At 44.9% G+C, this 27,903-nt stretch overlaps 1 protein-coding gene across 2 annotated transcripts in view; it reads right to left on the bottom strand.

Moving 5' to 3' along the window:
• GABRA3 (gamma-aminobutyric acid type A receptor subunit alpha3) overlaps nucleotides 1-27,903 on the bottom strand; it is a 135,648-nt gene that overhangs the window by 24,799 nt on the left and 82,946 nt on the right. For both annotated transcript variants that reach the window (XM_050964357.1, XM_050964358.1), the window contains 3 exons: nucleotides 26,376-26,443; nucleotides 18,729-18,949; nucleotides 3,706-3,788 (listed from right to left, as the gene is read on the bottom strand). In XM_050964357.1, coding sequence (XP_050820314.1) covers nucleotides 3,706-3,788; nucleotides 18,729-18,949; nucleotides 26,376-26,443 — 372 coding nt within the window. The remainder of the gene's footprint in view (nucleotides 1-3,705; nucleotides 3,789-18,728; nucleotides 18,950-26,375; nucleotides 26,444-27,903) is intronic.

Consider the following 27,903-nt stretch of genomic DNA (forward strand, 5'->3'; position numbering starts at 1 on the left):
TTAAAGCCCTGAAGATATTTCTGGTCTGTTTAATATCTTCTTTGCACAATGTGGGGCAGCCCAGTCCAAATCAGGACCATAAGTGGCACAACTCCTGCGGCATCCTCTGCTGCCCTAGTCTTGAGCATCCCTGGCACAGATGTCCTACTTTGAGCCAGACTGCATGGTATTTCTCTGATGCATGTGATGCTGGCAGACCAGGTGCCAGCTCACGCCATGTCTCAATGGATCACTGACAAACACATGGCTGAAATCGGCCTGGCTCACCTGTGTGCTAGTGTTGTCAAAATAGGTGTTAGAGTTATAAGAATGAGTTTAGTGTTTAGACTTCATTGAATGCTTGTAAGTTGCTGCATGCATTAATCTCATCTACAACATATATATCCCCATATTGTAAGGCAATATTTGAGCCATTGTGTTGTAAGCCCCTGTGACTGTGTAAATCATCAGGCAGCAGAGAGACATTAACCAGCGTGAAGCGCTGGTCTCCAACAGAAGGTGTTAAGTCCTGCCCAACAGGGAAGGTCCATGGACACCAGACAGACTATTGTGGAACATTAAAGAGGACCAAAGATGTTTGTTTTGCCTTTCCCCCACATAAAGATGAGTCATGCAAATGGTTTCCTCCTGTCAGCTGTGTTGGTCACTAAGAGCACAAATGAGGAGAGGAATAAAAACCTGTGACAAGACGGAACAGAACAGGATCTCTCTGCTGCTTGGACTCTTGGGGACAAGGTTTACTAGGTATAAGCTAGAGCTCCCTAGCGTTTAGCCTGGGTTAGCCCTAAAGGTCACAAACAGCTTGCCTAGCGTCTATTACGTTGTGAAACTTAAGATTGTAACTCATTTGTGTTTATATATTTACCTTCTTTAACCTTGTAAATAACTCTCTTGTTTCCTTTTCCTATTTAATAAATCTTTATATGTTGAGAGACAAGGTCTGTTGGGGAGAGCGGCAAGCTTTTGAGCTTACACAGAGCTCTTCTTTAAGTCTGGGAAACGTACTCAGAGCGTAGTAGAGCAGGGGTGGGCACACTTTTTGGCCTGAGGGCCATATCTGGGTGAGCAAATGGTATGACAGGCCATGAATGCCCAGTGGGGTGGGGGAAAGACTCTGTGGGATGTAGCATGGTGGGTTCTATAAGGGATGTTACCGAGGTGGAGGGAGGGGGGACTCATGAGGTGTGGCATGGGGGCCGGAGGGGGGCTCTACAGGGACATTACTGGGGACTCCTAGGGGCCCTGCTGGCAGTAACATCAAGACAGGTGCACCAGGCACTGCCACGGCTGGAGGCACCTTAGCTGGGACAGGTGTGGCCCCTGGCCGGTTTCGAGGATCTCAAGTGTGGAGCTGTAGGAGACTGGAAGGGGATTGGGCACAGTGCTGTGTGGTGGGGGGCTGCCATGTAGGGGCGGGCTTCCACTCCTGGAAACAGAGCGGTGAAGTCGCACCTCCACAGTGTGGCTCTGCATGCTGGAAGCTGGTGCTCATCAAGGGAATTGTGAGTCCGGGGCTGGAGAGCACTGGGTGAGCCGAGCAGGATAAGCCCCTGACCCCACTCCCTGGCGGGAGCTCAAGGGTTAGATAAAAACATCTGATGGGCCAGAAGCAGCCTGCGGGCTGTAGTTTTCCCACCCCTGTACTAGAGTGTCCTGTGAGTACATTTCTCAGACTTGAAGAAGAGCTCTGAGTAAACTCAAAAGCTTGTCACTCACCCCAACAGAAGTTGGACCAATAAAAGAGATCACCTCACCCACCTTGTCTCTACAACAATACTCCATACAACAAATCTTTATATAGTTTATTATAGGATTGGCTATGAGACAGGCTAAGATTTTGTCTGGGTTATTTTTAGCAAAAGTCAGGGACAGGTCATGGGCAATAAACAAAAATTCACAGAAGCCCATGGCCTGTCCCTGACTTTTGCTAAAAATAACCCAGACAAAATGGGGCTGACAGGGGGGATAAGAGTTTGAGTCCTGCTGTGTGAGGGGCGGGGGGAGTCCGGCACCTGCCACCGCTGCAGTTGACAGCTTCAGGGTCCCCCTCAGCCACTGCCTGTGGCAGCTGAGAGCTGTAGAACTCACAACCAGTTTGAGGATTGTGCCCTGGTTCCTAACAGTCTTGGCACTCATGCTCTCGAGTCACTGCAGGATGGCATGACAATGTGCACATACATCTCCTAGGGAACACAGAGAAACCTTCAAACTCATTTCACTTCTAGTCCTTGGAACAATGTGCACATGGGGGTTGGTTGGTTGATGAAAAGTGAAAGCTGCTATGCAAAGCTTGGCTCCTTGCTTTCGAGGGAGCGCTCTGCCTTGCAGCCACTGGGAAGGCTGCCACCGCTAGAAAGTGGCATAGAGACAAGAGATCGGCAATGAGCCATCCAGCTTGCCAGGATCCTCAGGAACCTGAGCTGAGTTCTGCTGAGTCTTTAAAGAATATGTCTGGTGAGTTAAAGGGACACTGTAGAAGCCCTTTAAGCCTCAGATCTGACCAAGCCTAAACTCCTTACAACTATGTGGTGACCAGCTTCCTGGTCTGTGGGGGGATTTGCTGAGGGTACACTCTTCATGGGGGTATAGGTGGGGTTTTGATGCCATTCTGTTGAACGAATGAGCCTTGTGCTCAGACACTGTGCTGATGGGTGCCGTATGGATACAGATCATAATCACAGCCAGTTTTACAAGCTCTCTGCTTCTTATTTCAACACTCCCATCATTCAGATACTGAAATACTTAAAAAAATAAAAAAGAAACTCCGCCATTGCAGGAGCCTGCCGCAAATGTGTGTGAGAGTCTCCTTCCACTGCCCTCTCCCTCCAGGCCTGCGATGGGATCTGAGATTGCAGAGCGGATTCTAGGCTTTGCTGGTGTAGGAGCAGATGCAGGGTTAGCTACCCTTGTCCCAGAGCAAGCTGCTTTTCTCTGAGTCTCTTTTCTCCTGGAGTGTCCATCCAGGACACTGTTTTGTTTAGTTGGGAATAGGTAACTCAAAAGGGTTAAAGTAGATTGAACCAGACAGGCAGCTCTCTGCTTACTAGGCAAGGAAGTGGTGGCTCTGCGTAGAGCTGTGCAGAGGAAGGTGATTCTGTTTCATGGAGGATTTAGATTTTTCACAATTTGGTTTTGTTCTGACTGGGAATGAAAACAACCAATTTCAGAATTCTCCACAAGAGGGAACAGAGCCCCAGCTCTAGGACAGCTCAGCTGGCAGGTACTCTGGAGCTGGGGACCCTGTCAACAAGCTTGGAGTCTGACAGCTTAGGAGTTCAATAGTTCAATAAATCCTACGGACAAAGGTTTCATCAGAGAAATGCCTCCAGCTCTGTGGGACAGAGAGTTGTGGGAGGAGCACTGCTTACCCAAGCCAGAGAGAGGTGAGTGAAGCTGTTTGTCCCCGTACTAGCTTGGTAACCTTACAGTGAGACCCGGGGTCACTTACCCATCCCTGGAGTCCAAATTACCTGCAGATGCACACAAACAGCTCCTATGGACCACAGTGGGAACTGCATGCACAGCACAGTTTGATAACATTATATGGAGCACCTGGCAAATGTGTGGGTGCTGTATGATTAATAATAATGCCATCTAAAATACCTGACTGAAGGGTTCCATTAAATAAATAAGCTACCAGCATATGGTCACACAAAACTGTACTTGTGCCCTTCCCCCTTTAAGAAGGTTGAACTAGGCACTTACAGCTCCCAAATTTCAGCGGGCAGGCATGCACGTCCATTGGGAAGTCCTCCAGGTGCATGGGACACTCAGCGTGAATGGTTAACCTACGAGACAAACATAGGCCGTCATCATAAACACACATCTACTGAGGATCCAGCATGGATCAGCTGCTGCAGCATCTTGTCCCATATCCGCTAAAGACTACAGTTTCAAAATGCTGACTCCTAGCAGATCTCTCGGCAGCAGGGCTTTGGGTATGGAGAGAACAGGTTGTACTCAATTGTTGCCACCTTCCCCAATTTGCAAACTGAGTCCGACCGACCAAGTTCACCTTTATCCACTAATTGCCATCTAGAAAATCTATCACAGTCCTGTACATTTGTGTGCCTATGCATTGTGTCCAGAGAGATCATTAACACCTCGTTCTAGCAATGCCAGAGGTTGCATCGTGGACCTTATTGCAAAGCTGATGGATTATACATTCAGAATCTCCATGTGCTATATGGTTACTAGGGATAGACAAACCATCAAAGCACTTCAGAGAGTTAAAAACCTGGGAAGAACTGGGCACAGCTCTTCATTACCTTCCTGAGCTCTGTGGAATTCAGGGCAATGTGCTTTCTACTACAGCAAGGTACAACATACGCCCCTAAGCATGCCGGCCACATGGACTGGCTAATGAAGTAGGGGTATCTTTAGGCCACAGTTCCACTTCTTTATACTCCATTATGGTTCTCCAAGAAGGCACAGTGATAAAGACCCCGCACTTTGGGAAGGGCAGGGACTGTGATTGTGTCCTGCTGCTGTGCAGAGGAGGGGATTGTGTATCAGGGACTCCGCGAGCACGCTGCCCCACTCTCCTCCCGCACACGTCCTTGTGAATCCATGGAGCAGCAGGACATAATGTGGTCCTATCATCACCTCACCTCAACATTAACATGCAGCTGATTCAAGGGTGGCGCACAGCAACCATTATAACAGCACCAGTGACACTAAAGTACTTGCGGCACACATGGAGGGGACTGATAATAAAAGGACTCAAGAAAGTGTTTTCATTCAGTTTAGAAGTTCATTGTTGAACTATTGCAACTGGTGGTGAAAGTCTGCAGTTGTTTAATATACACAGAAAGGAGCCAGAACAGAAGGGGTTTTAGAGACTCCAAATAACTCTGTTGAGAATTCAGATGGTCAAGAAAGGTTCCTATGGCTTCACTAGAAGGCATGGCTGATGGACACTGCAGGTAATGGAGCTAGACCAAGGCTAAAGTTGTCTTAAGAAGAACCTAGATCACAATGAAAATTTTCCATTGCAATATTTTTTGATGAAGAATGGCTTTCAGCAAACTGGAATTTTTCATCAAAACAAAATGTACTTGTTCATTGAAAATGTTCAGGTTTTTGTAAAAACAAAACAAAACAAAACAAACAAACAAAAACCAAAGAACTCTGAAAAGTTTTTGTCTTTCAGATACCAAAAGGAAAAAAAATAGTTTCGGAGTTTTTGACAAACCCAAAAAAATTCAAAGAACATTTCTGATGAAAATGAAAAAGAAAAGATTTTGAAATTTTATCTAGGACAAAAATAAACTTTTCTCAAGCAGGTTTGCAGGTCATTGTTGTGAAGCAAACCAGAAACAGTGCACTTGGGAACCACTAGATCCAGGTATCTGGATCTACTGAGGTTGACACAATTGATCAATTTCTGGTATGACATTCCCTTGGCCTCCTCACTGAAATCACTGGGATAGGGTGACCAGATGTCCCAATTTTATAGGGACAATCCCAAAATTCAGGCTTTGTCTTATATAGGCATCAATTACCCACTGGTCTACAATTTTTGAGAAGTCGTCTGCTTCAGAGATAAAATGTGATATTTATTATGTATTTTGATGTGCTGAATTCAAATATGACAATTAAAACAACTGATTGGCTATTGTTTCTAAGATATTTAAGTTTTTACATTTTAAGTCTATGTATATTGTGTAGATAGTAGAGTTTTAATCATAAATTGTAAACCTAGGTCTTTTCATGTGTTTATGGTTGCTTTACATGATAATATTTCACCTGTCCTGTTTATGTAACACTTTAAAAATCAGCAAAAGGGTTATATAAATAAAATTTATTATGAAACAAAAGGCAAAAAAACTATTATGTGCATAGTTTAGTCCTATTCAGTGTCTACTCGGCGCTTCTTGGCTTGTCTCTTATATTCATTAAATGGAGCATCTCTTGTCACTGTCCAGCAATAGTCTGCAAGCATTGATGGGCTCCATTTGCCCTGATAGCCTGCCAGGAGATTCTACTGCTCTAGTCTGGAGCCCAACAGCTCTGCCTTACTCTTGGATAGTTCCAAATCCCTGACAAGGTCATTCAGTTCACCTTGTGTTATGAGGTGTGGTTCAGAGGAGGAGGATGGGAGAAAATGTGGGTCCTGTGACATTGATGGTTCAGGACCAGAAGTTTCATCCTCTTCCTCTTCCTCGTCTGATTCAAGTGAGAAGGATTCTGGTGCATCAGGAACCGGCAGTCCTTCTCCGTGGGGTACTGGGCGTATAGCTGATGGAATGTTTGGATAATGCACAGTCCACTTTTTCTTCTTTGACACACCTTTCCCAACTGGAGGCACCATGCAGAAGTAACAATTGCTGGTACGATCTGTTGGCTCTCTCCAAATCATTGGCACTGCAAAAGGCATAGATTTCCTTTTCCTGTTCAACTACTGGCGAAGATTTGTTGCACAAGTGTTGCAGCATATGTGTGGGGCCCACCTCTTGTCCTGATCTCCAATTTTGCAGCCAAAATAAAGGTGATAGGCTTTCTTAACCATAGTGGTTATACTGCGCTTTTGTGATGCAAAAGTCACTTCACCACAAACATAGCAGAAGTTATCTGCACTGTTCACACAAGTACGAGGCATCTCTGCTCACTTTGGCTAAACAGAAATGTGTCCCTTTGCAAAATCAAACACTGACAAATAAGATAGCACGACACTGTATGATTTCTAGAGCTGACATAGGGCAATTTGTTCAGCAGAGTGATGTAAGCTTCGTTATGATTGCATTATCCATGACTTCTAGGAATAACATGATACAATTCATATCATGTATGACGCAATACCAGCTTCAGATTGCATCATTCATTGTTTTGCCTAAAAAGCAAGTACTGTCCAAACCCAGTCATAGATTTATTCAAAGATCCAGTCAAAGATGTATTTTAGTCATTTCTGGTTTAAATTGAGATCCCTTCCCTTTATAACTCACTTATCCTTTGCCATTCCCAAGTTAAGGGTTGTATATACTGACCCAATAGCATATCTTGAAAACTAGAGCCAATCAACAATTTTAAGCATCATTTTCGTTCTCAGTGACCCAGAATTAGTAAAGTTGGACTACATTTATTTCAGAAGCATTTTGGCTGTAGAGCAGTGTTACCCATCACCCCCCATCCTGATTTTTCACACTTGCCATCTGGTCACCCTACACTGAAATTGTATGGAGTGTATGTTTGTGCAACGTTATTGTGAGTCAGTAGATGGAGCTGCTACAGATAGCACTCTGAGTTCTGTTCAACTGAATATAAAAGGGGATAGCTCTTGCAGCAATGCTTATTGTCAGCTAGCTGTTCACGGAACAAATTTTGTTAGAAAATTGCTCTGATGCAACGTGTTGTCAAGTTTGTCCTGCCAGATTAGCAAATAAATCTTGAAGTGTTGGAACAGGATATCACTTCCAGTTAGAGGGGTCTGGTGACTTTATAATTCCCACAAATCCTCACACTCCCATCATCTAGAAACACACACTATAAGAACAACACATGCTCTAAACTTTACAGGTCCCTATTTCTGCAATTCTTTTGATTGCCTTTCTTGCAAGGCAAGAGGTTCTTGCAAGGCCCAAGAGGCAAGAGAAATGTAAGTCTGGCACTTTTAACAATATGCCTTTTTGCTTTTATGCCTTTCACAATCCCACGTCTGAATGAAATGCAGATATATATTTTCCTTGTAATTATATCCACAGGACCTAACAGGCCATGTAGAGCTGCCATTCTCAGTTCCTACTCCACCTCCCAGCCCCCATGGTGTAGAGGAAGGGGCAAGAACACGGAGTGGCAGGGAAGGGCACATTGGGCATACAATCCCTGTAGGACTGCTGCCAGCTGGGCCCGGACTGGCGCAGAGAACCCACTCTCCCGGGCAGTGCAGGTCTTTAACTTGTTAGGCAAATGACTGAAGTATAGTGAAGAGTAATTTCCTTCTGTGACAGTTAATGGGAAAGGCAAACAGGAATGCTTGTACCCTATATTGGCCTGCTAGCGTCCCAAAGTCTCTCTCATCTCCACCCTCGTGTTCCACTACTACACCACTTTCTCTTCACGTAACAGGAGCATGTTTTCACTTGTATGTTTCTTCAGCAACGACATATACTGGGGCACTTCTGCCAGTTTCCGTGATCCTATTTACACTGTTGATATTAATCCTATATAGAGCATGGGAGACTTGTTTCTGTGTCCTACATAAAGATGTGAGCAGGGCTATAAAACACCAGCTCTCTCACTAGGAACAGGCCCTGCATATTTACTGTGCACCAGACTAAATCCTGTATTCCCAGTGGGGATTGGTTAAATGGAAGTCAATGGGACTAGTCATGCAACGGTTCTCCTTTGGGAGTGAGGGGCTCCCAATCCAGCCCACAGCTGGTGAGGTGCTTCATACTCCTGGCTGAATGTGATCTGTTGCCCAGGCCTCTCTGACCCTAGCTCTGGCTTTTTGGCCTGATACAGAAATATTAAGCAATCTGAATCAACAAAACCACACATGCTGCCCCTAGTTTGCTGATGTCCTCTTCAATCCTCCTGATACACGGAATGGACAACAGGGCACGTAGGCAGAGGGGTATCTTTCAGTGCCTGATCCAAAATTCACTGACATCAGTGAAAATACTGCCATGGGCTTTGCATCTGGTGTGATGTTTGCAGTCCATTTCCTTCGTTGGGTTCACATACTAACACTGCAGACACTGCTTATTCCAGCTTCAGTTCCTATGTCTTAATTCTAGATTTCTGATCCCAGATACGAAAGGCAGACAAGCTCCCAAAATGACTGGGGACGAACACCCAGAAAATCAGATACACTTGCTACGTTTCTTTGGTTTCTTAAGTGAAGCGTCTCTCTCTCAGCTACAAGTTTGTTTGGGGAACTTAGCATTATGTTAGCTCTTCTGTCAGGTCTGCATAGTTCTTATCACTCCGCCCTTGAGGGAGACATATGTCTTTCTGGGCTGCAAATGTCTCTTCTCCAGCTAGAATGGATTGCTCCTTGTAACCCCCTTCAATGTTATTGGCATAAAAATACTGTTGGTGCATGAACTTCAACTTTCTTGCTGTTTTCATCCATGTGGAAATTGCCCATTTTACTATCCATGGCCTGTTTTACCCTTTCTTTTAGTCGCCTTCTTTGGCCCAGATCCTTCTTGCTTCACTCAGGGGTGGCTCTAGGCACCAGCATGCCAAGCGCGTGCCTGGGGCGACAAGCCACGGGGGGCGCTCTGCCGGTCGCCGCAAGGGCGACAGGCAGGTTGCCTTCAGCGGCATGCCTGCGGAGGGTCTGCTGGTCCCATGGTTTTGGCGGACCTCCCACACGCATGCTGCTTAATCCACGGGACCGGGGATCTCCTGCAGGCATGCTGCTGAATCCTCGGGACTGGGGACCTCCTGCAGGCAAGCAGCCGAAGGCAGCCTGCCTGCCGTGCCTGGGGCAGCAAAATACCCTGGCTTCACTGATGACCTTATCATTTCAGAAACACCCCAGAGAGTTGATTCCAAAGTCATCCCACCCAAAGGACACACCCTCATCATTAGTGCTTTTCTAATAAGCCAAATCTGCCTTTTTAATTAACTATACTGGGCTAGATGCTCAGCTGCCATCAGTGTCCCCTAGGAGTGGCTAAGTCATGGAGGGTACAAGGATGCTGGTTATAGACCCCAAATTTTGGGGTCCCTGCCACGATGGTCCTAATGTACTTTAGAGCAGCACCAAGGCAGTCTCTCCCACAGCTGCACCTTATCATTAGCAATGACAGTATCCACCTGGCCCTCAGCCTCAAACTCCTCAGTCTGGCTGCCCACAGATCAGAGCAATCAGTCTCTTTGACTTGGGTGTGAAGGATCCAGCACAGAGTGTTTCACACCTGTAGGTGGAATCACTATTGTAGGTCTCTGGACACTTCCGATCTGCTTGACCTTGTCTGCATCTGTGTGTATTGCAGATGTTTGCATGCTTCTGGGCGTTGCTGTAGCCCTGCACAAGCCAGAATGGCCAGAAAGGCTGCCATCACCACTTCATGTGAAATTGCAAATGTATGGAAAGGATGGAATTTCAAGCTCAAAGAGAATTTGACTAGCTGATACCAAAGGAGCCCACCCCCCTCACCACAAAACAAGAGCTTCTCCCCATCCCATAAACTGGAGGAATATAGGGGTCTCTGAAATTATACAGAAAACTAAACATTGAGGTCTCGAAAAACCACAGGAAATGAAATGGCTAAAATGTTCAGGCAAAATCTCACCTGAAACTTTTCAGCTATTTCAACCAGCCAAAAAGTTAGTGCCTCAGATAACATGATCAATGGTGGCATTTTCTCACTGTAGTGAAAAGGGGAATAGGCCTTAGAACTCTCTCACATGCAGGGGCACATAGGGGCAGGCATGCGTTCTCTCTCACACACACATGCACTCTCACACGTTCTCACACACACATTCTCATATGCAACTGTATGTGCTTTCACATATTTTCTCTCACACGTGCACTTTCCTATGCACTCTCTCTCTCTCTCTGTCACACACACACACACACGCACACTGTACTCCTCCACGTACACACATTCCATGGCTTTCACACATGTGATCTCTCTCATGGACACTTCCTCTCTCTTGCACATGCGTGTGCACACTCTGACACATGTGATCTCTCTCTCTCTCTCATACCCCAGCATGCTTGCTCTCTCTTCCTGCTGCTACTAATTAGGTAAAATATTGATGTGGACTTTGAAATCAATCACAGCTCAGGAGAGGAAACATTCCTCCCTTTCTCCTCTCCCCCCAGATGGCCTCTCCTGCTGAGCCTTGTTCCTGGCCCAAGGACTCTTCAGTCCTTGCCTTTAGGCTTTGCCTAATGAAATGTCAAAATGTCAGACTAAGAGGAATATGTCTCATTTCTCAGGCAATTACCACAGCCTCTGCAGCACTTGTGCAAAAAGACTTGTTGCAGAGCTATACATATTTACTGCAACACTGCAGCTAGCAGAGAAGACAGTTCCATCTCAGAGGTGCAATGCCATCTTGGGGCTCAGGTAGTTTAGTTTTGAAATATCACTATGAATCCCAAACAGCACGTTATGACTGGCTGAGGTACCTCTGACCTGGCCCCGGGGAAATAACTGATTTTTCAGTTCAGTGACAGAAATGAAAACCCTGGGGAAAAATTCATTTTGGGTCCACTGGAAATGAACATTTTTTCAATGTTTTTTCACCACAATGAAAAATGGAAATTTTTTTGTTTACAGTCAAATAATATGTTTAATTTCACTCAAAACAGGATATTTCAGTTCATTTTGGTTTTTTTTATCCTTTGTTTTGCTTTGTTTTTAAATAAAATGAACTAGGCTTCACAACAAAACCTCATTTCACAACAAAGAGCTGAAATGTTCTGTTTCGAAAATGTTGCACTGAAATGTTTTGACATTAAAAAAAAATTGTCTTTTTTTTTCTTGGCTGAAACTATTCACTGAATCTGACCCAAACTCGTAAACAGTTTCAATCAACTCAAAACTGCAGTTTTCAGCAAATAAATTATTGGTCAAAAACATTTCACTCAGCTCTAGTTGATCTCCTAATCCTACCATTCTACCCTCGAATCAGTAATCTTCTCTGTCCCACCCACCTACAACACACCTTTTGTTTATAGCAGTCTTGAAATCACCCTGCAAGCTCTAAGTTTTCTCCTCTCCTGCTCCACCCCCAGCAGGAACAACCTGACAAAAATTAGACACATGGGAAAAAATTATGTTTTCCTTCATACAATCAGCTGAGTTCCTTTAAACAGCTAAATCCAATGGCAAGAAGTGTGTATCAGGCTAAATACACCTCTCCAGGGATGATGGTACTACAAACCACTTCAGCTTTGGTTCTCATGGTTACCATGAGATTATCAGAACCTTTGATGTGTCATTATCGCTCATGCAGTTACCTGTGTAGTGCTAGCGGATGAGCTATAGACTCATTCCAATTTCTTGGAGTTAAATGTGATAAGCCCTTGGTCTATATATGGCACAGAAGCATTATAGCACCCTGTACAGCACCAGAGACTTTGTTTATGCCAGTTATATCATTTTGGCTTTGTCCTTTTCTATAACTCACTTTGCTGTTCCAGGTTATTTCTTAATGCTCACAGGTAGGATGAACAGGTGAGGTTTAGCTCTGAGTTGGGTTTAGGCTCCAGTCTGGGGTTTGGGTTTGAGGCTGAGTCACTTCTAGGATTCAGAGTTTGGATCTGACAGCACTGAAATCTCATGATTTGTTTTCAGGAAATTTCAGCCCCAAATGGCAGAATTTCAGCCCAAGATGGGGATCAGCTGGTCTTATGAGATTTCTGCCATCTAAGACTTGTCCTTGCAACAGTTCAGCTGCACACAAACCGAGCAGGAAAATAGGTCTCTTCTGCTTTTGGATCCAACATGGAAGCTTAATTGTAGAGACAAATTTGGCTCTTGGGACTCAGATCTCAGGCTTAATGTTCCAGCTTTTGGTCCCTCTCTGTTAATAACAACTCTGGAATCTGTGACAACTTTAGCAAGGGCAGAACTCAGGCTGTGTCTATGCTGAGCTTTCTCCAACTTCCTTGCAGTTCCACCACCAATGGCAGCCACAACAGTTTACCAGTTTTGTGTCAATGTACACATGCAGTCCCCTTGAAGACAAGGGAGCTGCACATATTTCACTAAGGAGATAAACTGGTCCCCAAAACCTTTATTGCTTGAAGATGGTGCCCGAAAACAAAAGAGCCCAGCTTGCCTTTCAGGTACCCAGTTGAGTTTGCAGGGCTGGCAATGAAAGAAAACATCTTTTCCCCTGTTTACCTGAGCACATACAATTTGGAAACCACAGAAACAATATATGTGTAAACCCCACAATGCCTTTTTTGAGTCGCTTTGCAGAGCAGAAGGGCTCTTTAAGGGCTAGGTTCTCAAAGTGTTGCGCTCTATGCACAGAATTAGGCATGTGACATTTTCATACATTTTAAGGCCAGGAGGAGGAATCATTATGATCATCTAGGCTGACCTGAATAAAACAGCCCACAGATTTCACCCTGATGTTCCTGCATCCAGCCCATTGCTTCTGGTTGAGCTATTTTCATACCCTGTGCAGATCCACATACGCTCGTTAGTCAGTTTGTGCTCCAGAGCTACATTTGGACTGTGGGATGCTGAATGTGGCTTTTGTGAACTACCTGTGCCTGAGACTTGCTCTACAAACTGCCGCTGGTGTCAGATAAGACGGCAGAGGGAGCACTGCATAACAGGACTAAAGCCCCTGTGTTCTACTGCTGTTCCTCCAAGCAGGTAGGAAAGTAGGGAATAGTAACGCTGATCACTATTACCAGGGGTGAAAGTAATTTATAGGACTTACCGGTACTGCCGGAGTCTTGAGGGGGCGTGGCCTCATCCAGAAGAGGCGTGGCCTCAACCAGAATAGGCGGGGCATCTCAAGATTTAAAGGCCCTGGGACACCGGCTGTGGATGGGAGCCCCAGGACCTTTAAATCAGGCCGGGGCTCCCAGCTGCAGAGGTGGCTGGGAACTCCTGGGGCTCAGGGGCAAATTAAAGGGCCTGGGGCTCCGGCCACCGCGGAACTCCGGGCCCTCTAAATCCCTACTGCCACTCCAGCTGCCAGAGCTGTGGGGGGGATTTAAAGGGCTTGGGGCTTCTCGCAGCTCCGGGCCTCTTGAATCCCCATGTGAGCCCGACTGGCTGGCTGGGGCTGCGATTTAAAGGGCTCTGGGCTCCCCGCAACCGTGGGAGCTCTGAGCCCTTTAAATCCTGACCCTAGCCCAGGTGCTGAACTGTGGGCAGGATTTAAAGGGCTCTAGGCCCGCTCCGCGGAAGCTGGTGCAGTCCGACATGGCGTACTGGCTTACTTTCACCTCTGACTATAACTCAGCAGCCAGAAGGAGGGGAACAGAGAGAGGAGATATTTGTGCTGGAGCCGGGAAGGCCATAAAATAATCCAAGTGCGATGCCTGGACACCATGTTCTGATTTCAGCTTTGTGACACTGCGTGAGAAGTTGCATTGTGATGCTATGATATCTCTGGATACTGAGCTGCAGTTGGTTTGTGCAGTTCAGTGATGAAGGGGCCTCTCTCCAGGAGCTATAAATACGGTCACACGGTGCAGGATGCATGTGTCAGAATTGTTGTTCCAGCAGAGTGGCTACAGATGAATGCAAACTCTTGGGGAAGAGAAGTTTGGTTTCCTAACAGCATAAATAGCAGTGGAAATGCCTCTAATTGCTTATTTTAGCATTTGATGCCTCTAGGGGGCTGGACTAGGATAGACCTGCTGCAAGCTTAGGGAGAAGGCAGTATCTCGTGTGTCCAGTTGCATAGTGCCATACAGAGCAAGACTGTATGAGCAGAGGGAGAACAGAGCAACACCTTCCCAAGGGAGCTCAGAGAGGTACAATCAGTTCCCAGGATCCCCACTGCATAGGTCTGGGGATGTGTGCATGCAACACCATGCTGCCCCATCCCCTCTAGTGTGACTAGGCTGGGCCAGTTCTGAGGGATGAGGGGGAATCAGGGCATGGATCTGCCCCTTCACTACACCTTTTAGAAAGCTGCACACACCTGGGGGTCATGGAAAGAGCCGTCTCTGCACCCCTAAGGGGCAGGATGCATGAGGTGAGGGGAGGCTCCTTACACTGGCCCTAATTCTGAGCACCCCTTCAAAGGCACTGTCACAAATCCAGTCTGGCCCAGAGCAGGTATTTCCTTTGGGGCCATGTAGAAGAAGTCATGTTAGATACATATGGGACAAAAAGTCATGCTGCATTTCTGGAAAGGGGTAAACAGCGAGGTAGTAGGCTTGAAATGGGCACTTTCCTACACAGAGCACTGGCCCTTTCTTTGTTACTAGAGCTGTGCGGGAAACGGATTTGCTATTTCACAGGAAATTCTGCGATATCGGCCTTTTTGTGTATTATGAAATAGAACCCAAAAAATTCTCAAAATTCCCTTGGAAGTAAAATTCCATTTCTTTGTTTGCTGGTGGTTGATTGCAATGCTTCATTTTGAGAAAATCAAAACATTTCAATCCAATTTCAACCATTATTAATCATGTTATATTATACAAATTGGAAACAATACGTCATTTTGAAATGAAAAATCAAATTGTTCTGTTTCAGAAGAGACACTGCCCCTAAGAAGTGCAGAGGCTGCTCTTTCACCCTTATCAGAGTGCTCTGTTCTAATTAGTTTTTACGGATGAAATTTCATCAAAACTGACATTTCAATGTCAATGAAATGGCATTGTCAGTTGGAAAATTTCCAACCCACTGTGTTTGTTACCATGTTCTTTCTAAACTTTTCGACTACACCATCCAGGGCCATCTCTTACAAAGCCTCCAACTTCAGCGTGACCCACTGCAGCCAATACTTCAAGCAATGCTGCTTTCATAAAGAGTTGGAATGACTTTGCAGTGACCATCTCAGCTGGGTGGGGCAAGTTTGAATTGCAACAAAGCTACAATGCATTGGTGACCTCCCAGAAAACACCATCCTAGCCACCATGGATGTAGAGGCTCTCTACACAAACATCCCACACACAGATGGAATACAAGCTGTCAGGAACACTATCCCTGATGATGCCACAGCACAACTGGCTGCTGAGCTCTGTGCCTTTATACTTACACACAACTATTTCAAATTTGATGACAATATATATCTCCAGATCAGTGGCACTGCTATGGGCACCCGCATGGCCCCACAATATGCCAATATCTTCATGGCCGACCTGGAACAACACTTCCTCAGCTCTCGTCCACTCACACCCCTTCTCTATCTACGCTACATTGATGACATCTTCATCATCTGGACCCATGGGAAGGAGACTCTGGAAAAATTCCACCATGATTTCAACAGCTTCCACCCCACCATCAACCTCAGCCTGGACCAATCTACACGGGAGGTCCACTTTCTTGACACCACGGTGCAAATAAGTGATGGTCACATTAACACCACCCTATATCGAAAACCCACCGACCGCTATGCCTACCTTCATGCCTCCAGCTTCTATCCCGGGCACATCACACGATCCATTGTCTACAGCCAAGCACTGAGGTACAACCGCATCTGCTCTAACCCTTCAGACAGAGACCAACACCTACAAAATCTCCACCAAGCATTCTCAAAACTACAATACCCGCACGAGGAAATAAGGAAACAGATCAACAGAGCCAGACGTGTACCCAGAAGCCTCCTACTGCAAGACAAACCCAAGAGAGAAACCAACAGGACTCCACTGGCCATCACATACAGCCCCCAGCTAAAACCCCTCCAACGCATCATCAAGGATCTACAACCCATCCTGGACAATGATCCCACACTTTCACAGGCCTTGGGTGGCAGGCCAATCCTTGCCCACAGACAACCTGCCAACCTGAAACATATTCTCACCAGTAACTGCACACCACACCATAATAACTCTAGCTCAGGAACCAATCCATGCAACAAACCTCGATGCCAACTCTGCCCACATATCTACACCAGCGACACCATCACAGGACCTAACCAGATCAGCCACACCATCACTGGTTCATTCACCTGCACGTCCACCAATGTAATATACGCCATCATATGCCAGCAATGCCCCTCTGCTATGTACATCGGCCAAACTGGACAGTCTCTACGGAAAAGGATAAATGGACACAAATCAGACATTAGGAATGGCAATATACAAAAACCTGTAGGAGAGCACTTGAACCTCCCTGGCCACACTATAGCAGACCTTAAGGTGGCCATCCTGCAGCAAAAAAACTTCAGGACCAGACTTCAAAGAGAAACTGCTGAGCTTCAGTTCATCTGCAAATTTGACACCATCAGCTCAGGATTGAACAAAGACTGTGAATGGCTTGCCAATTACAGAACCAGTTTCTCCTCTCTTGGTTTTCACACCTCAACTGCTAGAACAGGGCCTCATCCTCCCTGATTGAACTGACCTCGTTATCTCTAGCTTGCTTGCTAGCACACATATATATACCTGCCCCTGGATATTTCCATTACATGCATCTGAGGAAGTGAGTATTCACCCACGAAAGCTTATGCTCCAAAACGTCTGTTAGTCTATAAGGTGCCACAGGATTCTTTGCTGCTTTTAACAAAGCTACTGACGCCATTTGATATTTTACCTAATGAAAAGCCCTGATCTCGGCTATGGGATGCTTTTGGTATCCAGTGGCATGCAGTCTCTCGGGAGTAAATCCTGAGAGATGGTGAACCACTGCAGGGATTGCAGGGATGAAGCATCTCTCAGGATGTGGGGTCCCTCCTTTGGGCCAGATCTGTTGGATCATTCATTGTGGTGGCTTGTTGCTCTTTTCTCTTATATCCTTGTAATAAACTATTTGAGGCCAACTATTTTTCAATATATGGGCTCTGATGACCCTTGGGCTTCATTTTTATGAACTTTCATTCCACTTCCATGTAGATGCTCTACACATCTATAACTCCTTATCAGCATTTTCAGATTCCCTTCATCTCTGTGTTCCATGTTGTCTCGTGACGCCTCAAGCTGGGTGCAAGCTTAACCTTTAATTAATGCAGAAAAATCCAGAAATGATTTGGGGGGAGGGGTCCTATTACTCATTCTTTTAGGTATTGTCTTTGTGGTGATTTATCTTTGGGGTCTGATCATACTGCCCTGCCTCCCAGGCATGTAGAGACAACAAAATGCATTCAAGATAGTGAGGCACTGAGATACTTATGATAATGAAGGCCAGATAAATACCTTCTGACCTTCAAGTCTATGAGTCTATGAGATTGATCCTTCTCTTAGGCCACGTCTACACTACAGCATAAAATTGAAATTATTAAAACCGGTTTTATAAAACTGGTTTTATAAAATCGATTTTACGCGTCCACACTAGGGCACATTAATTCGGTGGTGTGCGTCCATGGTCCTAGGCTTCCATCGATTTCTGGAGCGGTGCACTCTGGGTAGCTCAGTAAAAGAATGAGACCAATAACTTCGATTTCCGTCCACACTAACCCTAAATCGATATAGTAATATCGATTTTAGGGTTACTCCTCTCGTTGGGGAGGAGTACAGAAATCGATTTTAAGAGCCCTTAAAATCGATTTAAAGTGCCTTGTAGTGTGGACGGGTACAGCATTAAATCGATTTAACGCTGTAGTGTGGACCAGGCCTTACTTGCATTCATTTAAAACCAGTGTAACTCCACTGAGTACAATGGAATCACTCCTGGTTTAAAGTGAGTGCAGTATAGTGTAAATGCGACTTCTATCCTGATGAAGCAGCACTTTATACTCACTTTTCACAGGTTTAAATGCGTCCACAGTGGTGTGAGGCAGTGGAGCATCAAGCCCAGTATTTTCACCTTTTTTTTAATCAGGGACACCCTGTCATTTAGCCTCTGTGCCCCAGTTTCCTCACTGGAAACAGGAGCATATTGATCCTGAGAGACCTACATGCCAGGACCGCAGTGAGGATTAATGAATGTTTGAAACGTACTACCGAAATGTTAAGCATTGTTTGCCAGTTACAGGCATCATAGCTTGTTGACACTATGCAGATTAATCTGCAGCTCAACTGTCAAGAGATTAAATTCATTTTGGTCCTTAAAAAGTGGGAAGCTTGCACAGCCATGGACATAGCATGCCATAGGATCACCTCAGCCTAGGGCCCTGCCAGGGCCTGGAGTTTTCACAGAACCATGGCCTCAGGTTCTGTTCATGCCCAGGAGAGGCACACCTACCTCATGGTGTACAGAAGGGTGCCATTGTCCACCAGGCGCAGCAGTTTGTTGGGTGTGGTCATGTTGTGGGCTACCGATTTCTTGCCATTGTGAAAGAAGGTGTCAGGAGTCCAGATCTTACTGGCCAGCAGGTTGTTAAGGGGAAGAACCTTCATGGGGCCATCAAACTTAAGCCGCTCATCTCTCCAGGACTGCCGGAAAAAGACATCAATGGTGTATTCCTAGGGGGAGAGAGGAGAGCAAATCGGACTTGATTTTATCTAGTTCTTCATTGCAAACCACTCCATAACTCCAGAGAATGAAAAACGCTCCCTTCATTGAGTGCAATGGGGTTTTGGGAGCACTGCACTCATGACTGTGGACCAGAGTGGCATTTCAATCGTTGGAGTGGGGACAAGAGGTATTTAGCAAGGCGGCATTCTCCAGGGTTGATAAGACCCTAAGGTAAGCTGGAATTGCTACCCCTGGTATAATGACTTTACATGAATACAGTGTAGTACTCATCTACATCTTTCATCTCAAAGTGCCCTATACACTGTACATATGCCATTGGTATTGTGAAAGTAGAATGAATTGTATCGTGAAAATAGAAAGGATTAAAGAAATGCTGTCTGTACCTTTAAGCAAAACTGTTGGAATGCTGCAATCCAGGTGTCAGGAATACAGACATTAACATAGAACAATTGCACCCTTTAAGGGCAATTGGTGAAGTATGAGCCTTAGATCGATAAGAGTTAGTAAGGAAGTAGGATATGCATGCTGTGCCCTAGGTGAATTTTACTGTTTTGCTTTCTTTGTCCCTTTGTCTAATTCCCGCTCTTTTATCTGTATAAATAAGACTGTTTGGGTCTTGCATGGCCACTCACATTATCTGGGTGTTATTGGTGGAGCGCTGCGCTAATAAAACAGAGTGGTCTGACAAATTGTGAGTCCTGATTCTAACTTTGACAGTAACATACACCAACCAATGAAATGCAGCCACCCCTAGGGTGGCACTGCTCAGCCATTCTGTATCAGCAACATTGCACAGCAGTTTCAGGATAACAGGAAGCAGGGATGCAACTGACACCACAGGCAGATCCTAAGGATTTCAACTCATGTGCTTAAATATGGATTCAGATACCTAACTTTATGCAACCATGATTGAAACATCAGGACAATACTCTAAGTCACTTTCAGTTCTAAATTGTTGTGCAGTGCTCCAAGCATCATCAAACAGCTACTACTTTTCACCCCAGAAGTGGCTGCATTTCAGTGATGTGTGCAACGGTTCCCACATATGAAAGGTCAGGACTCAGGGATCCTGCAGGCATGCCATTAGCAGTGAATTAATAATATAGAAATCAACGTTATTCACTGGGACAACAGAAATGAACTTTCCCAAGAATGAGAAACCCAGAAATGCAGCAGATATATTTAAACCTGGAAAAAATTAGAATTAGGATAGGGCACATGGGGCCAAAATAATCTCGGTGTAACCCTTTTTGAAACCAGTGAGGTTGCACTAAGGCTGAATTTGACCCCTTAGAGGCTTGGGCTCAGGTCTTCAGCTGAAGTAAATCGATTAGAGCTGAGTGAAATTTGTCACACACTTTTTTCATTGAAAAATTCAGATTCGGTGACACCAAAATGTTTCATGAATTCATGTAGGTATCGCCAATTTTTTCATTTGCAGAAAAACATTCTGAAAAAAACAAAATGTTTCATTTTGACATTTTCAAAATGCAACTTTCAATTTTTTTTAGTTTAAAATGACTTTTCATCCTTTAATTTTTAAAATAAAATTCAAAAACATTTTAAAATGGTGGAAGCAAAACATTTCATTCACACAAAAACAATTTTTTTTCAGCTTTTCACTTCACTCATAATTTTCGGTCCAACCTGAAATGATTTTTTTCCTGACTTTTTTAAATTGCCAACAAACTGAAAAATCTGTTATTTGTCCAGCTCTAAAACTGATGTTATTCCATTACAATCAATGGAATGATGTGGATCTACTACAGCTGTGGGTCTATGCCTTCATTTTTTTCTTACGCTGAATCAAACAGAACTCTGACACATGACATCTTTGTCCAGATGCTGCTGACCACAAGGTATAAATACCTAGCATCAAATTCTGCCCTGCTGTAGGAAGCACGCAATCCAAGCTAAACAAACAGGAACAGAAAAGTGTGCCAGGCTGGGGGCATTTGTTCCCATGATTTCTCCTCTCTGAAATTCCCTGTACATTTAAACCCGTAGTTTGTAGTTTGACCATGGTCCCTTTGGGAGTCTGTAAACAACCATCTTTAACAGAGAGTGCAGCAATCTCTCTCCAAGGCGTCCTGAATGATTCTTTGGCAGTGTGGGGACAAGAGGTCCAGCAACAAGTGCAGTGAAACAAAGCCCTCTGCTCCTTGCCGAGTCAGGAGAGACAGAGTCCTTATCAGAGGGAGAAGAGAAATCTAGTTCAGGACCTTCACTCTGATGAACAATTTCCAAACTACACCACAGAGAACACAAACTCAGCTCCTCCTTCTGTACTAAGAGTCTAATCCTCAGAAGAAGAGAAACGTTGGCAAGGTCTCTTTCCTCTGGCCCCTAGCGTTCTTCCCATGTGAGTGCAGACCCCCAGCTCAGATTCACCTCCTCCCAGTGCCTGCACCTACACACCATTCCAGGTGAACCAAGAATTGTAAGTCACATTCTTCTCCATCCAGAGCTGTGACTAAAATCCATGTCAGAGAACCACAGAAACAGGGCTCAGGTTCTTCTCCTCTGCAGAGTCTTATCTTTGTCTGAGTTAACAAGCTGAGGGATAGCTGGAATACCCAATATCTGACATTAGTGTGGACTTTATCAGCCAATGCTTTTCATGTTGAATAACTCATGAGGCTGGAGTCTCCGTGCCCCCACACGTCAGACAGAAGCAGACAACACTCCTCTGTAGTTAGTAATCAGCTGCTCTCCGCTCTCAACAGCAAACATTATTTGCCTTACCTCCCAGGTCCCTCATCATCATTATAATCTGTCTGAATCTGGATGCACAAGGCAGACTTTCAATCGCAGATAATGATGGTTGTGGTATGCACAAGGGCTGGATCATCAGACAGATGCCAATGTGGAAGGAGTAACTTCCTCACTTTTCTATCTAAGATAGGAAAACAATCTTGAGAAAGGTGCAAGTTCATCCTCCTTTCCCTGTGTGGTTCTCTCTTGAGCACCCATTTCTGTGTGCTCAGCACCAGAACTGCATGCAGTAGCACATCTGCTATGCATGAGCAAAATCTATGGAACTAAAGCATGCAAGGGGAGAGAAAATTTATTATTCTTTAACTGTCTTTCTAATTTTAAATTCATTTTGTCAAATCACACAGTGGAGAATAGTTTCCTCTTTTCAATACCTCATATTTCTTCTTCACAGTTCATTATCCATGCTCCCTTAATCAAATATGCTCCACCTTGGAAGTAATTATCAGATACTCCCTAAGGGCTGGGATTGCTGAATATATTATTGGTCTTTGCTGCCGTGTGAAAGAGAACAAGATGGATAGAGAGAACTCAGATGAGATTAATACTCTCAGCTAGAGTGACATTAACTTACCTTTTAACCCTGCCGGGAGTGGTCCTTCCAAAGCAAGACAAACTCCTCTAATGGGGGGAGGCATCAAAATGAAATTCAGAGATTTAATTCTCCTCTAATCCTCTGATCATCAGTGCTAATAGTCTGTGGGGGGACCCGCTGGTAGAGCGGCAGGAGATATGTCTGTGGCTGAATGAACATGTAGAATGAAATCCTCTAGGGTCCAAAGGTTTGGAGGAAGGTTGTTTTAGGACACTGATGCTGCCCAAGCCTGTTTGGATTCAATTCTTGGCCCCCTGCTAGGGAGACCCTTCAAGCCAAAGTGAGCATCCAGTAGCATGGGGAAATCCAAGACGAAATGACACTCAGAGATGAGGCACACACCAGAGTGTCGGTCCCCACTAATGAGGCCAGCATGTAATTTAAAAATAAACAGAAACTACCAAATCCTCTTTTTGTGCAATACAAGCTGCAAGAAATGCTTTTGAGAAAGCTCACTATTAATTATGCTCCACAGTTCTGTTTTAATTAGAAGACAAACTGTTGAGGGAATACAAACCTAGATTCAGTCCTCAGGCCTTTTCACTAATAATTTTCCTTAAACATATCAGTATATGCCAGTCAGTTCACTTGTTTTCTCTGTCTCTCTTACCCTGTATATTTGTCTCAGGCACTTAGAGCAGTTTGGTGAAGAAAAGGGGACGATCCGCTCCACTTACATAGGGTCAGAATCTGACACTCTTACCAAGTAACTTACTCCATGAGTAGTCACACGGAAGAAAGAGGAGCTGGTTATGAAGAAAGAGGCTACTCAAGATGAGTATATATTTGAGAATATATTATTGCCCTTATATAAATCGATGGTACACCCACATCTCGAATACTGCGTACAGATGTGGTCTCCTCACCTCAAAAAAGATACACTGGCACTAGAAAATGTTCAGAAAAGGTCAACTAAAATGATTAGGGGTTTGGAGAGGGTCCCATATGAGGAAAGATTAAAGAGGCTAGGACTTTTCAGCTTGGAAAAGACGAAACTAAGGGGGGATATGATAGAGGTATATAAAATCATGAGTGATAGGGAGACAGTGGATACGGAAAGGTTATTTACTAATTCCCATAATACAAGAACTAGGGGTCACCAAATGAAATTAATAGGCAGCAGATTTAAAACAAATAAAAGGAAGTTCTTCAGGCAGTGCACAGTCAACTTGTGGAACTCCTTACCTGAGGAATTTGTGAAGGCTGGGACTATAACAGCGTTTAAAAGGGAACTGGATAAATTCATGGAGGATAAGTCCATAAATGGCTATTAGCCAGGATGGGTAAGGAATGGTGTCCCTAGCATCTGTTTGTCAGAGGATGGAGATGGATGGCAGGAGAGAGATCACTTGATCATTGCCTGTTAGGTTCACTCCCTCTGGGGACTTGGCATTGGCCAGTGTTGGCAGACAGGATACTGGGCTAGATGGACCTTTAGTCTGACCCAGTACGGCCGTTCTTATGTTCTATGTAGTAAGAGAGGCAGAAATCAAAATACTTTTGGTTTCCATGGACTTCCTTCTGGTGGGTAAACATGTCTCTCCTCCTGTCTCCCTTCCATTCACTTGGAAGTCACAAATGGCTACACTGAGCAATGAAACATAGGGAGCAATCCTGCTTCCCACCCCCACACTGATATCAATGAAAAATACTCAGCAAGTTCAATAGGACCAGGATTTCACTTTTTGGCCCATGTCTACACAGGGATAAAAAACCCACCGCATGGCCACAGCTGTCCAAGCCAGGATCAGCTAACTCAGGTTCGTGGGGTCAGGCTCTGGAGCTGAAAAATCTTTGGGTAGATGCTTGGGCTTGGGCTGGAGGCTTTGCCTCCAGCCCAAGCCCAAAAGTCTCTATATAATAATTTTTAGCCATGCAGCCCAAGCTCCGCTAGTCTAAGACAACTGACCTGAGCCAGCTGTGGCTTTGCTGAGTGTCTTTTAGCCCTGTATAGACGTACCCGTAGTGTGCAAAATAGAGCTGTGTGAATAACTGATTTTTTTGTTTTGTGAGCAGTTCTGAAAAATAATAATAATAAACAAGAAATAATTTTCGGTCGACACAAAATGAAAAATTTTCGAGTGTTTTGGTTGAACCAAAAAGTTGAAAATAATTCATTTCAAGACAAATGAAATGTTTTGTTTCACTCAATCCAAAATGTTCTGTTTCAATTTGAGCATTTTTTTCAATATGTCTACATTTTGGAAATTTTGAAACAAAAAGTTGTTCTGAATTGAGAAATTGAAATGATTCATTTTGATAATGTTGAAATCTTTTGACGTTTGTAGACAGTTTTTTGTTGGTGCTTTTTTCTCAACATGAACAATTCAACAAAAGTGACATGAATTTACAAAACATTTTGGTGTTAACAAATCTGCATTTGTCACCGAAAAAGAGCTTTAGATGAAAACCTTCACTCAGCTCTAGCAGTCCAAAGGATACTGACAGAAATTCCTTCACAGATTATTGGACCTGGATTTAGAGTAATGCCAATGATTATGTTCGGTGGATTTCCAAAAACCAAAATGAAATTGAGAAGGAGACATGAAACCAAAATTGAGTCTTTTTTTTTTAACTTCTATTGCAACTGTTTCTGCGTTAAGCTCCCACCAAAAGCAACAGAATGGGATTTCTTGATATTTGTTACTGAGGAATGAGACCTCATCTAGTTCTGTGATTTATGCTTCTTGAATTTACTGTGATCGTTGTCCTCTTGAAGATATCTCCAGCTCCATATCTGCTGGCTGCCACTATTGCAAATGACGAATCATAGAATCTTAGAATATCAGGGTTGGAAGGGACCTCAGGAGGTCACCTAGTCCAACCCCCTGCTCAAAGCAAGACCAGTTCCCAACTAAATCATTCCAGCCAGGGCTTTGTCAAGCCTGACCCTAAAAACCTCTAAGGAAGGAGATTCCACCACCTCCCTAGGTAACCCATTCCAGTGCTTCACCACCTCCTAGTGAAAAAGTTTTTCCCAATATCCAACCTAAACCTCCCCCACTGCAACTTGAGACCATTATCCCTTGTTCTGTCATCTGGAACCAAGGAGAACAGTCTAGATTCATCCTCTTTGGAACCCCCTTTCAGGTAGTTGAAAGCAGCTATCAAATCCCACCTCATTCTTCTCTTCTGCAGACTAAATAATCCCAGTTCCCTCAGCCTCTCCTCATAAGTCATGTGCTCCAGTCCCCTAATCATTTTTGTTGCCCGCTGCTGGACTCTTTCCAATTTCTCCTCATCCTTCTTGTAGTGTGGGGCCCAAAACTGGACACAGTACTCCAGATGAGGCCTCACCAATGTCAAATAGAGGGGAATGATCATGTCCCTCGATCTGCTGGCAATGCCCCTAACTTATACAGCCTAAAATGCCGTTAGCCTTCTTGGCAATAAGGGCACACTGTTGACTCATATCCAGCTTCTTGTCCACTGTAACCCCTAGGTCCTTTTCTGCAGAACTGCTTCCTAGCCATTCAGTCCCTAGTCTGTAACAGTGAATGGGATTCTTCCGTCCTAAGTGCAGGACTCTGCACTTGTTCCTGTTGAACCTCATCAGGTTTCTTTTGGCCCAATCCTCTAATTTGTCTAGGTCCCTCGGTATCCTATCCCTACCCTCCAGCGTATCCACCACTCCTCCCAGTTTAGTGTCATCTGCAAACTTGCTGAGAGTGCAGTTCATGCCTTCCTCCAAACCATTAATGAAGATATTGAACAAAACCAGCCCCAGGACAGACCCTTGGGGCACTCCGCTTGAAACTGGCTGCCAACTAGCCATTGATCGCTACCAGTTGAGCTCAACAATCTAGCCAGTTTTCTATCCACCTTATAGTCCATTCATCCAGCTCATACTTCTTTAACTTGCTGGCTAGAATACTGTCGGAGACCGTATCAAAAGCTTTGCTAAAATTTCACAGGCAACCTGCATAGATTTCTTGCCACACTGTTTCCGTAGTTCATACTTTTGTCCAATTAACCTGGGACAAGAAGTACAATGCACACTCCCAGAGTCCCAGCGTCAGACCTCTGTGACCTACAGCACCTACCATGTCTGTGTCTGACACAGGGCCGAAACTCGTCACATAAATGTCTGTCTTGACTTCAGTTACGCTGTCTGAGAAAAACAAGAGAGAAAAGTAATTAGAGAAGTATTTTCATTTGCATAGAAAATGTTTTAGCATTTCATTGTGTTTTGTTTTTCATACCAGATGCCTCCCTGCTGTAGTGTTGAATTGTCATCACCATCATGTTGTGAATAATGGCCAATTTTATAATTCATACTGGGGCAAATTCACCTCTGGGACAGCTCCATTGACTTCCACAGAGTTATACCAAGGATGGATATATCCTAGTACATTCACACAGTGCATATTTACATAATGGACACAGTCACACACTGCACAATTTTCTATGGTTCTATCCATCTTAAATATAGAGGTAAACCCTGATGTTGTGAAATTCTAATCCAAAAACCCTTTGTATTTGCCGGCCTGATAAGGCCATTGCATTTTTCCCCTGTTTTAGGAAACCCCGGTTTTGTTAAAGTTTTGGGTTTCTTTGAATGTGCAAGAATCAATATTTGGATTGCCTTTCACTCTCATCACATTTGCTGTTTTCCTACTTGTCTCTTTCACGAACAATGATAGCTCTCAAAAAGCTAGTATTGACCCGTTTGCTATAATCTCCTAGCTGCCAGACTCCAATACCTGTATGGATGCCAAGTAATGTCTTATTCCAGGAATAGCCCAAAATCATTGGGAAGCCCCAACTCAGGAAAGCGCTTTAGGACGGGCTTATCTTGAACCACTTGCTTAAGTCCTATTGTCTTCAATGGGAGTAAAGCATGTGTTTAAAGGTAAGCATGTGCTAAAGTGCTTGAAGCCAGGTGTAGCGGGGTGGTCAACCACTCCTGCCTTAAAAGGCTTAAAACAGTCCGGTGAGAGGGCTGTGGCAGGGAAGGAAAAGCGAGGCTGACTGGGGAAAGCAGCCTCAGCTGGAGGCCATGCACCAATCAGGCCGAGTTGGCTTAATGAGGGCCTAGCTGGCCCTTATGAGAGGGCTGGGGCCAGGAGCCAGAGACAGACTCTCTCTAGCTTTGAGAGGGAAGGACCCGGCTCCAGGGAGCTGAAAGAAGGTACCTGGAGTGGAGCAGGGCTGGAGGAAGGCCAAGTGAGTTGGGGAGCTCCAGCCTGGAAACTCCCCAGGCTGCAGCCTAGTGGAAGGCCAATTAGGTACTGGGGTTGCAGAGGTCAGCCCACGGGTAGGCAGAGGCAGTAGGTCCAACCCCCCCTTGCCTATGATGAGTGACTTTTACACTGCAGTCTGCCCCAGTGAGCGGTGGCTGGCAGTAGCCCACAACTGAGGCAAGGTGGGGATAAAGTGTTGGGGGTTCCCCTATGTTGGGAGACCCTGAGACTGGGGGGTATTGCCAAGGGGAAGCACCCCAAATACAAGGGGCACCGGGTCCTGGGAGGGACATGGAGGCCAGCATCAGCAGGACACCGGCCTGAAGAGGGTGCTCTGGAGGCTAGAAACACTAATTCCCTGAGATGACCAGCAGAACGTGCCACAGCG

This window comes from Gopherus flavomarginatus, chromosome 8 (genome assembly GCF_025201925.1).
Source record: "Gopherus flavomarginatus isolate rGopFla2 chromosome 8, rGopFla2.mat.asm, whole genome shotgun sequence".
Lineage (NCBI taxonomy): Eukaryota > Metazoa > Chordata > Testudines > Testudinidae > Gopherus > Gopherus flavomarginatus.